The sequence below is a fragment of the Oncorhynchus tshawytscha genome, linkage group LG22 (assembly GCF_018296145.1).
Source record: "Oncorhynchus tshawytscha isolate Ot180627B linkage group LG22, Otsh_v2.0, whole genome shotgun sequence".
In the NCBI taxonomy this organism is placed as follows: Eukaryota; Metazoa; Chordata; class Actinopteri; order Salmoniformes; family Salmonidae; genus Oncorhynchus; species Oncorhynchus tshawytscha.
Genome location: NC_056450.1, coordinates 41,906,973 through 41,924,269, shown reverse-complemented (window position 1 = coordinate 41,924,269; position 17,297 = coordinate 41,906,973). Strand labels below are relative to the sequence as shown.

At 41.3% G+C, this 17,297-nt stretch overlaps 1 protein-coding gene across 1 annotated transcript in view; it reads left to right on the top strand.

Moving 5' to 3' along the window:
- lama5 (laminin, alpha 5) overlaps nt 1-17,297 on the top strand; it is a gene marked incomplete at its 5' end in the record, with an annotated part of 282,983 nt that overhangs the window by 76,309 nt on the left and 189,377 nt on the right. Inside the window, one exon of the mRNA XM_042304281.1 lies at nt 15,709-15,826. Coding sequence (XP_042160215.1) covers nt 15,709-15,826 — 118 coding nt within the window. The remainder of the gene's footprint in view (nt 1-15,708; nt 15,827-17,297) is intronic.

The following is a 17,297-nucleotide window of genomic DNA, read 5'->3' as shown; positions in this document are numbered from 1 at the left end:
GTACAACCCCGGGACAGGAACTCTACAACCCCAGGGACAGGAACTCTACAACCTCAGGGACAGGAACTCTAGAACCACAGGGACAGGAACTCTAGAACCCCAGGGACAGGAACTCTACAACCCCAGGGACAGGAACTCTAGAACCTCAGGGACAGGAACTCTACAACCCCAGGGACAGGAACTCTACAACCCCAGGGACAGGAACTTTAGAACCCAGGGACAGGAACTCTAGAACCCCAGGGACAGGAACTCTAGAACCCCAGGGACAGGAACTTTAGAACCCAGGGACAGGAACTCTACAACCCCAGGGACAGGAACTTTAGAACCCAGGGACAGGAACTCTAGAACCCCAGGGACAGGAACTTTAGAACCCAGGGACAGGAACTCTACAACCCCAGGGACAGGAACTTTAGAACCCAGGGACAGGAACTCTAGAACCCCAGGGACAGGAACTCTAGAACCCCAGGGACAGGAACTTTAGAACCCAGGGACAGGAACTCTAGAACCCCAGGGACAGGAACTCTAGAACCCCAGGGACAGGAACTCTAGAACCCCATGGTGAATAGTACAGGCTCCATTGATATTTATTTGATTGATTCTACATTTTGCATGGTGACATTTCTTGCTCTTTCCATGACATAGACTGACCAGGTGAATCCAGGTGAAAGCAATGATCCCTTATTTGATGTCACCTGTTAAATCCACTTCAATCAGTGTAGAGATGAAGGGGAGGAGACGGGTTAAAGAAGGATTTTTGAGACAATTGAGACAGATTGTGTATGTGTACCATTCAGAGGGTAAACGGGCAAGACTAAAGATTTAAGTGCCTTTGAAAGGGGTATAGCAGTTGGTGCCAGGCGCACCAGTTTGTGTCAAGAACTGCAATGCTGCTGGATGTTTCACGTTCAAAGGCATTCAGCCAGCTTGACACAACTGTGGGAAGCATTGGAGTCAACATGGGACAACTGTGGGAAGCATTGGAGTCAACATAGGCCAGCATCCCTGTGGAACGCTTTCAACACCTTGTAGAGTCCCTGCCCCGACGAATTGAGGCTCTTCTGAGGGCAAAAGGGGGGTGCAACTCAAAATTTGGAAGGTGGTCTTAATGTTTTGTACACTCAGTGTCTATAGATATACTATAGTGTCTATATATACTATAGTGTCTATATATACTATAGTGTCTATATATACTGTAGTGTCTATATATACTGTAGTGTCTATATATACTATAGTGTCTATATATACTGTAGTGTCTATAGATATACTGTAGTGTCTATATATACTGTAGTGTCTATATATACTGTAGTGTCTATAGATATACTGTAGTGTCTATATATACTGTAGTGTCTATATATACTGTAGTGTCTATAGATATACTGTAGCGTCTATATATACTGTAGTGTCTATATATGCTGTAGTGTCTATATTTACCGTAGTGTCTATATATACTGTAGTGTCTATATATACTGTAGTGTCTATATATACTGTAGTGTCTATATATACTGTAGTGTCTATATATACTGTAGTGTCTATATATACTGTAGTGTCTATACTGTAGTGTCTATATATACTGTAGTGTCTATATATACTATGTCTATAGATATACTGTAGTGTCTATATATACTGTAGTGTCTATATATACTGTAGTGTCTATATATACTGTAGTGTCTATACTGTATGTCTATATATACTGTAGTGTCTATATATACTGTAATGTCTATATATACTGTAGTGTCTATACTGTAGTGTCTATATACTGTAGTGTCTATAGATATACTGTAGTCTATATATACTGTAGTGTCTATACTGTAGTGTCTATATATACTGTAGTGTCTATATATACTGTAGTGTCTATAGATATACTGTAGTGTCTATATATACTGTAGTGTCTATATATACTGTAGTGTCTATATATACTGTAGTGTCTATAGATATACTGTAGTGTCTATAGATATACTGTAGTGTCTATATATACTGTAGTGTCTATATATACTGTAGTGTCTATATATACTGTAGTGTCTATATATACTGTAGTGTCTATATATACTGTAGTGTCTATATATACTATAGTGTCTATATATACTATAGTGTCTATATATACTGTAGTGTCTATATATACTGTAGTGTCTATAGATATACTGTAGTGTCTATAGATATACTATAGTGTCTATAGATATACTGTAGTGTCTATATATACTGTAGTGTCTATATATACTGTAGTGTCTATGTCTATATATACTGTAGTGTCTATATATACTGTAGTGTCTATATATACTGTAGTGTCTATAGATATACTGTAGTGTCTATATATACTGTAATGTCTATATATACTGTAGTGTCTATATATACTGTAGTGTCTATACTGTAGTGTCTATATATACTGTAGTGTCTATATATACTGTAGTGTCTATATATACTGTAGTGTCTATAGATATACTGTAGTGTCTATATATACTGTAGTGTCTATATATACTGTAGTGTCTATATATACTATAGTGTCTATATATACTGTAGTGTCTATATATACTGTAGTGTCTATATATACTGTAGTGTCTATATATACTGTAGTGTCTATAGATATACTGTAGTGTCTATATATACTGTAGTGTCTATATATGCTGTAGTGTCTATATATACTATAGTGTCTATATATACTGTAGTGTCTATATATACTGTAGTGTCTATAGATATACTATAGTGTCTATATATACTAGAGTGTCTATATATACTGTAGTGTCTATATATACTGTAGTGTCTATATATACTGTAGTGTCTATATATATACTATAGTGTCTATATATACTGTAGTGTCTATAGTAGTATACTGTAGTGTCTATATATACTGTAGTGTCTATATATACTGTAGTGTCTATATATACTGTAGTGTCTATATATACTGTAGTGTCTATATATACTGTAGTGTCTATATATACTGTAGTGTCTATATATACTGTAGTGTCTATATATGTCTATATATGTAGTGTCTATATATACTGTAGTGTCTATATATACTGTAGTGTCTATATATACTGTAGTGTCTATATATACTGTAGTGTCTATAGATATACTGTAGTGTCTATATATACTGTAGTGTCTATATATGCTGTAGTGTCTATATTTACCGTAGTGTCTATATATACTGTAGTGTCTATATATACTGTAGTGTCTATATATACTGTAGTGTCTATATATACTGTAGTGTCTATATATACTGTAGTGTCTATATATACTGTAGTGTCTATATATACTGTAGTGTCTATATATACTGTAGTGTCTATACTGTAGTGTCTATATATACTGTAGTGTCTATACTGTAGTGTCTATATATACTGTAGTGTCTATATTTACCGTAGTGTCTATATATACTGTAGTGTCTATATATACTGTAGTGTCTATATATACTGTAGTGTCTATATATACTGTAGTGTCTATAGATATACTGTAGTGTCTATACTGCAGTGTCTATAGATATACTGTAGTGTCTATAGATATACTATAGTGTCTATATATACTGTGGTGTCTATAGATATATTATAGTGTCTATATATACTGTAGTGTCTATAGATATACTGTGGTGTCTATAGATATACTATAGTGTCTATATATACTGTAGTGTCTATATATACTGTAGTGTCTATATATACTGTAGTGTCTATATATACTGTAGTGTCTATATATACTGTAGTGTCTATATATACTGTAGTGTCTATAGATATACTGTAGTGTCTATATATACTGTAGTGTCTATATATACTGTAGTGTCTATATATACTGTAGTGTCTATATATACTGTAGTGTCTATAGATATACTGTAGTGTATATATATACTGTAGTGTCTATAGATATACTATAGTGTCTATATATACTGTAGTGTCTATAGATATACTGTAGTGTCTATAGATATACTATAGTGTCTATATATACTGTAGTGTCTATATATACTATAGTGTCTATAGATATACTGTAGTGTCTATATATACTGTAGTGTCTATATATACTGTAGTGTCTATATATACTGTAGTGTCTATATATACTGTAGTGTCTATATATATACTGTAGTGTCTATACTGCAGTGTCTATAGATATACTGTAGTGTCTATAGATATACTATAGTGTCTATATATACTGTAGTGTCTATATATACTATAGTGTCTATATATACTGTAGTGTCTATAGATATACTGTAGTGTCTATATATACTATAGTGTCTATATATACTGTAGTGTCTATATATACTATAGTGTCTATATATACTGTAGTGTCTATATATACTGTAGTGTCTATATATACTGTAGTGTCTATATATACTGTAGTGTCTATAGATATACTGTAGTGTCTATATATACTGTAGTGTCTATATATACTGTAGTGTCTATATATACTGTAGTGTCTATATATACTGTAGTGTCTATAGATATACTATAGTGTCTATATATACTAGAGTGTCTATATATACTGTAGTGTCTATATATACTGTAGTGTCTATATATACTGTAGTGTCTATATATATACTGTAGTGTCTATACTGCAGTGTCTATAGATATACTGTAGTGTCTATAGATATACTATAGTGTCTATATATACTGTAGTGTCTATATATGCTGTAGTATCTATAGATATACTGTAGTGTCTATATATACTGTAGTGTCTATATATACTGTAGTGTCTATAGATATACTGTAGTGTCTATAGATATACTGTAGTGTCTATATATACTGTAGTGTCTATATATACTGTAGTTTCTATATATACTGTAGTGTCTATATATACTGTAGTGTCTATATATGCTGTAGCGTCTATAGATATACTGTAGCGTCTATATATACTGTAGTGTCTATATATACTGTAGTGTCTAGATATACTGTAGTGTCTATATATACTGTAGTGTCTATATATGCTGTAGTGTCTATATATACTGTAGTGTCTATATATACTGTAGTGTCTATATATACTGTAGTGTCTATAGATATACTGTAGTGTCTATAGATATACTGTAGCGCCTATAGATATACTGTAGCGTCTATATATACTGTAGTGTCTATATATACTGTAGTGTCTATATATACTGTAGTGTCTATAGATATACTATAGTGCCTATATATACTGTAGTGTCTATATATACTGTAGTGTCTATATATACTGTAGTGTCTATATATGCTGTAGTGTCTATATTTACCGTAGTGTCTATATATACTGTAGTGTCTATATATACTGTAGTGTCTATATTTACCGTAGTGTCTATATATACTGTAGTGTCTATATATGCTGTAGTGTCTATATTTACCGTAGTGTCTATATATACTGTAGTGTCTATATATACTGTAGTGTCTATAGATATACTGTAGTGTCTATATATACTGTAGTGTCTATATATACTGTAGTGTCTATATATACTGTAGTGTCTATAGATATACTGTAGTGTCTATAGATATACTATAGAGTGTCTATATATACTGTAGTGTCTATATATACTGTAGTGTCTATATATACTATAGTGTCTATATATACTGTAGTGTCTATATATACTATAGTGTCTATATATACTGTAGTGTCTATAGATATACTGTAGTGTCTATATATACTGTAGTGTCTATATATACTGTAGTGTCTATATATACTGTAGTGTCTATATATACTGTAGTGTCTATATATACTGTAGTGTCTATATATACTGTAGTGTCTATATATGCTGTAGTGTCTATATATACTGTAGTGTCTATAGATATACTGTAGTGTCTATACTGCAGTGTCTATATATACTGTAGTGTCTATATATACTGTAGTGTCTATATATACTGTAGTGTCTATAGATATACTGTAGTGTCTATAGATATACTATAGTGTCTATATATACTGTAGTGTCTATATATACTGTAGTGTCTATACTGCAGTGTCTATATATACTGTAGTGTCTATAGATATACTGTAGTGTCTATATATACTGTAGTGTCTATATATGCTGTAGTGTCTATATATACTGTAGTGTCTATAGATATACTGTAGTGTCTATACTGCAGTGTCTATATATACTGTAGTGTCTATATATACTATAGTGTCTATATATACTGTAGTGTCTATATATACTGTAGTGTCTATATATACTGTAGTGTCTATATATACTGTAGTGTCTATATATATACTGTAGTGTCTATATACTGTATACTGTAGTGTCTATAGATATACTGTAGTGTAGTGTCTATAGATATACTGTAGTGTCTATAGATACTGTAGTGTCTATATATACTGTAGTGTCTATATATACTGTAGTGTCTATATATACTGTAGTGTCTATAGATATACTGTAGTGTCTATATATACTGTAGTGTCTATATATGCTGTAGTGTCTATATATACTGTAGCGTCTATAGATATACTGTAGCGTCTAGATATACTGTAGCGTCTAGATATACTGTAGCGTCTATATATACTGTAGTTTCTATATATACTGTAGTGTCTATATATACTGTAGTGTCTATATATGCTGTAGTGTCTATATATACTGTAGCGTCTATAGATATACTGTAGTGTCTATATATACTGTAGTGTCTATATATACTGTAGTGTCTATATATACTGTAGTGTCTATATATACTGTAGTGTCTATATATACTGTAGTGTCTATATATACTGTAGTGTCTATATATACTGTAGTGTCTATATATACTGTAGTGTCTATATATACTGTAGTGTCTATAGATATACTGTAGCGCCTATAGATATACTGTAGCGTCTATATATACTGTAGTGTCTATATATACTGTAGTGTCTATATATACTGTAGTGTCTATAGATATACTATAGTGCCTATATATACTGTAGTGTCTATATATACTGTAGTGTCTATATATACTGTAGTGTCTATATATGCTGTAGTGTCTATATTTACCGTAGTGTCTATATATACTGTAGTGTCTATATATGCTGTAGTGTCTATATTTACCGTAGTGTCTATATATACTGTAGTGTCTATATATACTGTAGTGTCTATAGATATACTGTAGTGTCTATATATACTGTAGTGTCTATATATACTGTAGTGTCTATATATACTGTAGTGTCTATATATAGTGTCTATATATACTGTAGTGTCTATAGATATACTGTAGTGTCTATATATACTGTAGTGTCTATATATACTGTAGTGTCTATATATACTGTAGTGTCTATAGATATACTGTAGTGTCTATAGATATACTATAGTGTCTATATATACTGTAGTGTCTATATATACTGTAGTGTCTATATATACTGTAGTGTCTATATATACTGTAGTGTCTATAGATATACTGTAGTGTCTATATATACTGTAGTGTCTATATATACTGTAGTGTCTATATATACTGTAGTGTCTATAGATATACTGTAGTGTCTATATATACTGTAGTGTCTATATATACTGTAGTGTCTATATATACTGTAGTGTCTATATATACTGTAGTGTCTATATATACTGTAGTGTCTATATATACTGTAGTGTCTATATATACTGTAGTGTCTATATATACTGTAGTGTCTATAGATATACTGTAGTAGTGTCTATATATACTGTAGTGTCTATATATACTGTAGTGTCTATATATACTGTAGTGTCTATAGATATACTGTAGTGTCTATATATACTGTAGTGTCTATATATACTGTAGTGTCTATATATACTGTAGTGTCTATATATACTGTAGTGTCTATAGATATACTGTAGTGTCTATATATACTGTAGTGTCTATATATGCTGTAGTGTCTATATATACTATAGTGTCTATATATACTGTAGTGTCTATATATACTGTAGTGTCTATATATATACTGTAGTGTCTATATATACTGTAGTGTCTATATATACTGTAGTGTCTATATATACTGTAGTGTCTATATATACTGTAGTGTCTATATATACTGTAGTGTCTATATATACTGTAGTGTCTAGATATACTGTAGTGTCTATATATACTGTAGTGTTTATATATACTGTAGTGTCTATATATACTGTAGTGTCTATATATACTGTAGTGTGTATATATACTGTAGTGTCTAGGTATACTGTAGTGTCTATATATACTGTAGTGTTTATATATACTGTAGTGTCTATATATATATACTGTAGTGTCTATATATACTGTAGTGTTTATATATACTGTAGTGTCTATAGATATACTGTAGTGTCTATATATACTGTAGTGTCTATAGATATACTGTAGTGTCTATAGATATACTGTAGTGTCTATATATACTGTAGTGTCTATATATACTGTAGTGTCTATATATACTGTAGTGTCTATAGATATACTGTAGTGTCTATATATACTGTAGTGTCTATATATACTGTAGTGTCTATATATACTGTAGTGTCTATAGATATACTGTAGTGTCTATATATACTGTAGTGTCTATATATACTGTAGTGTCTATATATACTGTAGTGTCTATATATACTGTAGTGTCTATATATACTGTAGTGTCTATATATACTGTAGTGTCTATATATACTGTAGTGTCTATATATACTGTAGTGTCTATATATACTGTAGTGTCTATAGATATACTGTAGTGTCTATATATACTGTAGTGTCTATATATACTGTAGTGTCTATATATACTGTAGTGTCTATAGATATACTGTAGTGTCTATATATACTGTAGTGTCTATATATACTGTAGTGTCTATATGTCTATATATACTGTAGTGTCTATAGATATACTGTAGTGTCTATATATACTGTAGTGTCTATATATACTATAGTGTCTATATATACTGTAGTGTCTATATATACTGTAGTGTCTATATATACTGTAGTGTCTATATATACTGTAGTGTCTATATATACTGTAGTGTCTATATATACTGTAGTGTCTATATATGCTGTAGTGTCTATATTTACCGTAGTGTCTATATATACTGTAGTGTCTATATATACTGTAGTGTCTATAGATATACTGTAGTGTCTATAGATATACTGTAGTATCTATATATACTGGAGGAAGTGGACTTCTAAGTACATAATAGATGGCACTCATCCATCTCGGACTTCCTGGGACTTACTGGGACTTCCTGGGACTTACTGCGACTTCCTGGGAATGCCCCTGCTTTTTGTGACCTCACCAGCCCCCTAGCCCTCAGCCCTTTCTACCCCTCGCCCCCAGAACCTCAACCCCTTCTACCCCCAGCACCTCAACCCCTTCTACCCCCAGTCCCCAGTCCCCAGCACCTCAACCCCTTCTGCCCCCAGTTCCCAGACCCCAGCACCTCAACCCCTTCTACCCCCCAGCACCTCAACCCCTTCTACCCCCAGCCCCTCAGCCCCTCAACCCCTTCTATCCCCAGCACCCTCAACCCCTTCTATCCCCAGCCCCTCAACCCCTTCTACCCCCAGCACCCCAACCCCTTCTACCCCCAGCACCTCAACCACTTCTACCCCCAGCACCTCAACCACTTCTACCCCCAGCCCCCAGCACCTCAACCCCTTCTACCCCCAGCCCCCAGCACCTCAACCCCTTCTACCCCCAGCCCCCAGCACCTCAACCCCTTCTACCCCCAGCCCTCCCGGTCTAGCCCAGCATGGAGTGGTAAAGGGAGACCTGATTGGTTCTAGTCTGTCTCCAGGGTATGGTAAAGGGAGACCTGATTGGTTCTAGTCTGTCTCCAGGGGTTCGACATGGGTCGACAGAGTAGACAGACAAGACATAAATATTGTCTGGATGAATATATATACTGTACTGTATCCATGTGCTGGGCTGACATTGGTTGTCTTGGACAAGACAGACAGGCAGACAGGCAGACAGACAGGCAGACAGGCAGACAGACAGACAGACAGACAGACAGACAGGCACAGCTGTGCCTCCTTTAAGACTTCCATTATTATGTATCCTTTGTATCTCTGTCGAGCCTGAGATACTCCACTGGGGATGACTCAAGATAAGCCGGTCTGTCCGTCCGGGGGGTGCCCGGCAGAGGGGGGGCCCTAAGACGTCCACCCACTCAACATCTGTCATAGGACAGGAGATGGGAGGACAGCGGGTAGGACATGCGAGAGAGGGGAGGAGAGGAAAGGGCAGGACGGGAGAGGGGATGGGAAGAGGGGGAGGAGAGGAGAGAGGAGGAGGGAGGGAGAGGAGGGAGGGAGGGGGGGGAGAGGGGAGGGGAGGAAAGGGCAGGACGGGAGAGGGGATGGGAAGAGGGGGAGGAGGGGGGAAGGAGGGAGAGAGGAGGAGGGAGGAGAGGGGAGGAGAGGAAAGGGCAGGACGGGAGAGGGGATGGGAAGAGGGGGAGGAGAGGGGGAAGGAGAGGAGAGAGGAGGAGAGGAGGGAGGAGAGGGGGAGAGGGGAGGGGAGGAAAGGGCAGGACGGGAGAGGGGATGGGAAGAGGGGGAGGAGAGGGGGAAAGGAGGGAGGGAGGAGAGGGTAGGAGAGGAAAGGGCAGGACGGAAGAGGGGATGGGAAGAGGGGGAGGAGAGGGGGAAGGAGAGGAGAGAGGAGGAGGGAGGAGAGAGAGGGGAGGAGGAGGAGGAGGGGGAGGAGAGAAAGGGCAGGATGGGAGAGGGGATGGGAAGAGGGGGAGGAGAGGAGAGAGGAGGAGGGAGGAGAGGGAGGAGAGGGGAGGGGAGGAAAGGGCAGGACGGGAGAGGGGATGGGGAGGAGAGGGGGAAGGAGAGGAGGGAGGAGAGGAGAGAGGAGGAGGGAGGAGAGGGAGGGGAGGAGGAGGAGGAGGGAGGAGAGGGGAGGAGAGGAAAGGGCAGGACGGGAGAGGGGATGGGAAGAGGGGGAGGAGAGGAGAGAGGAGGAGGGAGGAGAGGGAGGAGACGGGAGGGGAGGAAAGGGCAGGACGGGAGAGGGGATGGGGAGGAGAGGGGGGAGGGGGTTGGAGGAGGGGGAGGAGAGGAGAGGTGGAGAGGGGAGGAGTGGAGGGGGAGGAGAGGAGAGGTGGAGAGGGGAGGAGAGGAGAGGGGGGAGGAGAGGTGGAGAGGGGAAGGGGAGGAGTGGAGGAGAGAAGAGAAGAGGGGAGGGGAGGGGAGGAGAGGATAGGATATCTATGTCTGCTAAATGACTCACTACTGTAAGTCTCTCCATAAGGGCACAAGGCGAAACCCAAATGCAGACACAGAAGGCAGATGGTTGAGCTCTGATATTTATTATAACAAAACTGGGGAGGCAAAAGGCAGGTCGGGGACAGGTGAGAGTTCATAAACCAGGTCAGAGTCCAAACAGTACCAGGGGATAGGCAGGCTCGAGGTCAAGACAGGCAGAGTGGTCAGGCAGGCGGGTTCGGCACCAGGACAGGCAAGTGTCAAAACCAGGAGGGCTAGGGAAAAATCAGAGACTGGGATCTAGGAAAAAACGCTGGTTGACTTGGCAAAACAAGACGAACTGGCACAGAGAGACAGGAAACACAGGGATAAATACACTGGCACAGAGAGACAGGAAACACAGGGATAAATACACTGGTACAGAGAGACAGGAAACACAGGGATAAATACACTGGTACAGAGAGACAGGAAACACAGGGATAAATACACTGGCACAGAGAGACATGAAACACAGGGATAAATACACTGGTACAGAGAGACAGGAAACACAGGGATAAATACACTGGCACAGAGAGACATGAAACACAGGGATAAATACACTGGTACAGAGAGACAGGAAACACAGGGATAAATACACTGGCACAGAGAGACAGGAAACACAGGGATAAATACACTGGTACAGAGAGACATGAAACACAGGGATAAATACACTGGTACAGAGAACAGGAAACACAGGGATAAATACACTGGCACAGAGAGACAGGAAACACAGGGATAAATACACTGGTACAGAGAGACAGGAAACACAGGGATAAATACACTGGTACAGAGAGACAGGAAACACAGGGATAAATACACTGGGGACTAATGGGGAGAACAAGACGAACTGGCACAGAGAGACAGGAAACACAGGGATAAATACACTGGCACAGAGAGACAGGAAACACAGGGATAAATACACTGGTACAGAGAGACAGGAAACACAGGGATAAATACACTGGCACAGAGAGACAGGAAACACAGGGATAAATACACTGGTACAGAGAGACAGGAAACACAGGGATAAATACACTGGTACAGAGAGACAGGAAACACAGGGATAAATACACTGGGGACTAATGGGGAGAACAAGACGAACTGGCACAGAGAGACAGGAAACACAGGGATAAATACACTGGCACAGAGAGACAGGAAACACAGGGATAAATACACTGGTACAGAGACAGGAAACACAGGGATAAATACACTGGCACAGAGAGACAGGAAACACAGGGATAAATACACTGGTACAGAGAGACAGGAAACACAGGGATAAATACACTGGTACAGAGAGACAGGAAACACAGGGATAAATACACTGGCACAGAGAGACAGGAAACACAGGGATAAATACACTGGTACAGAGAGACAGGAAACACAGGGATAAATACACTGGTACAGAGAGACAGGAAACACAGGGATAAATACACTGGTACAGAGAGACAGGAAACACAGGGATAAATACACTGGTACAGAGAGACAGGAAACACAGGGATAAATACACTGGTACAGAGAGACAGGAAACACAGGGATAAATACACTGGTACAGAGAGACAGGAAACACAGGGATAAATACACTGGCACAGAGAGACAGGAAACACAGGGATAAATACACTGGTACAGAGAGACAGGAAACACAGGGATAAATACACTGGTACAGAGAGACAGGAAACACAGGGATAAATACACTGGCACAGAGAGACAGGAAACACAGGACCACATCTTGGGGTGGGTGGAGACAATCACAAAGACAGTTGAAACAGATCAGGGCGTGACGCTCTCTGGATTAGAGTCTGCTAAATAACCAGGAAGTAAATGGAACACTTTCCATGCTAATGAAGCCTTTCTGAATTTGAGTTTGAGAGAGCGTCTTCGAGAAGCAGTGGTATGTTCTAGACTTATTCTCAGGAGACTGTAAGCCTGTCTCTCCTCTCTGGTAGTCTTGTCTCTATAGACTTATTCTCAGGAGACTGTCAGCCTGTCTCTCCTGTCTGGTAGTCTTGTCTCTATAGACTTATTCTCAGGAGACTGTCAGCCTGTCTCTCCTGTCTGGTAGTCTTGTCTCTATAGACTTATTCTCAGGAGACTGTCAGCCTGTCTCTCCTGTCTGGTAGTCTTGTCTCTATCGACTTATTCTCAGGAGACTGTCAGCCTGTCTCTCCTGTCTGGTAGTCTTGTATCTATAGACTTATTCTCAGGAGACTGTCAGCCTGTCTCTCCTGTCTGGTAGTCTTGTCTCTATAGACTTATTCTCAGGAGACTGTCAGCCTGTCTCTCCTGTCTGGTAGTCTTGTCTCTATAGACTTATTCTCAGGAGACTGTCAGCCTGTCTCTCCTGTCTGGTAGTCTTGTCTCTTTAGACTTATTCTCAGGAGACTGTAAACCTGTCTCTCCTCTCTGGTAGTCTTGTCTCTATAGACTTATTCTCAGGAGACTGTCAGCCTGTCTCTCCTCTCTGGTAGTCTTGTCTCTATAGACTTATTCTCAGGAGACTGTCAGCCTGTCTCTCCTGTCTGGTAGTCTTGTCTCTATAGACTTATTCTCAGGAGACTGTCAGCCTGTCTCTCCTGTCTGGTAGTCTTGTCTCTATCGACTTATTCTCAGGAGACTGTCAGCCTGTCTCTCCTGTCTGGTAGTCTTGTCTCTATAGACTTATTCTCAGGAGACTGTCAGCCTGTCTCTCCTGTCTGGTAGTCTTGTCTCTATAGACTTATTCTCAGGAGACTGTCAGCCTGTCTCTCCTGTCTGGTAGTCTTGTCTCTATAGACTTATTCTCAGGAGACTGTCAGCCTGTCTCTCCTGTCTGGTAGTCTTGTCTCTTTAGACTTATTCTCAGGAGACTGTCAGCCTGGCTCTCCTCTCTGGTAGTCTTGTATCTCGTCCATCAGGCAGCTCTCTTTAGCGATTATGTTATTCTGTGGATGATGAGGTTATCTCTGACATGTACATAGAGAGAGAGACAGAGTGATGTGACTCGCTGTCTCCCTGTCTCCCTGTCTCCCTGTATCTGATAACACACTGTCCAGGTCCCCTCCCTGTCTCCCTGTCTCCCTGTATCTGAGAACACACTGTGACTTTGCCCTGTGGTCATGTTGCTCTGACCTGGGCGTGCTTTGATCATCTGGGGTCACTCTCTCCCTGAGGATCTCTCTCTTCCTCTATCTTCCCTTGAGATCAGACTGTCCAGACTGTAAACTCCCTTTGGCCTGTGGCGTTCTGACCTGGGCGTGTGTAAGACGGAGTCACCTCCTTCCCTGTCTTCCCTCTTTTGCTCTCTCTCTACCTCTCTCCTTTTCTTTCCTTCCCAATCCCCCTCTCTCCCCCTGCCTCAGGTGTCAACAGGCCCATCGATCAACCCCCGTGCTGCTCTTCTCCATTCTCTCCTCTCCCCTCTCCTCCCCTCCTCCTCTCCTCCCTCCTCCCTCCACCTCTCCTCCCTCCACCTCTCCTCTCCTCTCCTCCCTCCACCTCTCCTCCCTCCACCTCTCCTCCCTCCACCTCCCTCCTCCCCTCTCTCCTCCCCTCCTCCTCCTCTCCTCTCCTCCCTCTCCTCTCCCCTCTCCTCCTCCTCCCTCCACCTCTCCTCCCTCCCCTCTCTTCTCCCTCCACCTCCCCCTCTCTCCTCCCCCCTCCTCCCTCTCCTCCTCTCCTCCTCCCTCCACCTCTCTCCCTCCCTCCACCTCTCCTCTCCTCCCTCCACCTCTCCTCTCCTCCCCCCTCTCTCCTCCCTCCTCCCTCCACCTCTCCTCCCTTCTCCTCTCCTCTCTCCTCCCTTCTCCTCTCCTCCCTCCCCTCTCTCCTCCTCTCCTCCCTTCTCCTCTCCCCTCTCTCCCCCCCCTTCTCCTCTCTCCTCTCCTCTCCCCTCTCCCTCTCTCCTCCCTCCACCTCTGCCCCCTTCTCCTCTCCTCTCCTCTCCTCTCCTCTCTTCTCCCTCAACCTCTCCCCCTTCTCCTCTCCTCTCTTCCTCAGCTAATCACCATGATAACCTGGGGCAGGATTCAGAAATGCACTACCAACTCCTGAAGGAATGTGTACAGTAATTAACCCCAAAGGGATATTGAGTGTGTGGGTGGGTGTCTGGCTGGTTGGATGGGTGGGTGGCTGGTTGGATGGGTGGGTGGCTGGTTGGATGGGGGTGGCTGGCTGGATGGGGGGTGGATGGGTGGGTGGCTGGTTGGATTGATAGGTGGGTGGCTGGCTGGATGGGGGGTGGATGGGTGGGTGGCTGGTTGGATGGATGGGTGGGTGGCTGGCTGGATGGGGGTGGATGGGTGGGTGGCTGGATGGATGGGGGTGGATGGGTGGGTGGCTGGTTGGATGGATGGGGGTGGATGGGTGGGTGGCTGGATGGGGGTTGGATGGGTGGGTGGCTGGCTGGATAGGTGGCTGGCTGGCTGGATGACTGGGTGGTGGGGGGTGGATGGATCGCTGGCTGGGTGGATGGGTGGGTGGCTGGCTGGCTGGGTGGGTGGCTGGATCGCTGGCTGGGTGGGTGGGTGGGTTGATGGGTGGCTGGATGGGGGTGGATGGATCGCTGGCTGGGTGGGTGGGCCCTAGCCCTCCAAGTGATGGCGAAAGATGGACACATCCTCTTTTCCAAATAACTATTGGACATTTCAGCACATTTGTCCCTCTTCTTTCTCCATGGCAGCTCTTCCACGTGGCCTATGTCCTCATCAAGTTTGCCAACTCTCCTCGACCAGACCTGTGGGTGCTAGAACGTTCCACCGACTTCGGAGAGACCTACCAGCCGTGGCAGTTCTTCGCCTGTGAGTTATGCTATATGTTTCCATTTCAGTCTTTATTTTTATTTATTTGCGATTTGATGTTCAGAACATTTTGCTGACTAGATATCTGCTGCAGAGAGACGAGAGAAATGTAGTTTTGATCAGACATGGAAATAGAAGTGGTGAAAACACGTTGGCTCACTATTTCAAAATGAAGATGGAGAACAAAGCTACAGGATGGAAACTACCGGAGGGTTTGGAGCAGGTACAACTTCCAGTCAAATATCGATGTGTAACATCTTCCAGGTACAGCCAACTAGAGAAAGATAACGCTACCTGGCAACAACAACAAAAAACGATACTTGGAGTCAAAGTATCTATATGTCGTCCAAAAAATAATATGGAGATTTTCCCCCATCACTACGTGCTCCTATGAGTAGAACTATGATACAAATTGTACTTGCGGTTCCTGAACATCGAAAAGAGAAGGAAGACGAGGCTCAGGAAGAGGATTAGGTTTGTGTGTTTGTGTCTGGGGGCCTGGAAGTTCAACTCCTGTGTTAGTTTTAAACCCTTGTGTAATTGGTTGTGTGTAATTGGTTGTGTGTTATTGGTTGTGTGTGATTGGTTGTGTGTGATTGGTTGTGTGTGTTTGGTTGTGTGTGATTGGTTGTGTGTGTTTGGTTGTGTGTGTGTTTGGTTGTGTGTGTGTGTGATTGGTTGTTTGTGATTGGTTGTGTGTGTTTGGTTGTGTGTGATTGGTTGTGTGTGATTGGTTGTGTGTGTTTGGTTGTGTGTGTTTGGTTGTGTGTGTTTGGTTGTGTGTGATTGGTTGTGTGTGTTTGGTTGTGTGTGATTGGTTGTGTGTGTTTGGTTTTGTGTGTGTGTTTGGTTGTGTGTGTGTGTGATTGGTTGTGTGTGATTGGTTGTGTGTGTTTGGTTGTGTGTGATTGGTTGTGTGTGATTGGTTGTGTGTGTTTGGTTGTGTGTGTGATTGGTTGTGTGTAATTGGTTGTGTGTGATTGGTTGTGTGTGATTGGTTGTGTGTGATTGGTTGTGTGTGTTTGGTTGTGTGTGTTTGGTTGTGTGTGATTGGTTGTGTGTGTTTGGTTGTGTGTGATTGGTTGTGTGTGTTTGGTTGTGTGTGTGTTTGGTTGTGTGTGTGTGTGATTGGTTGTGTGTGATTGGTTGTGTGTGATTGGTTGTGTGTGATTGGTTGTGTGTGTTTGGTTGTGTGTGATTGGTTGTGTGTGTTTGGTTGTGTGTGATTGGTTGTGTGTGTTTGGTTGTGTGTGTGTTTTGTGTGTGTGTGTGTGTGTGTTTGGTTGGTTGTGTGTGATTGGTTGTGTGTGTTTGGTTGTATGTGATTGGTTGTGTGTGATTGGTTGTGTGTGATTGGTTGTGTGTGATTGGTTGTGTGTGATTGGTTGTGTGTGATTGGTTGTGTGTGTTTGGTTGTGTGTGTGATTGGTTGTGTGTGATTGGTTGTGTGTGTTTGGTTGTGTGTGTTTGG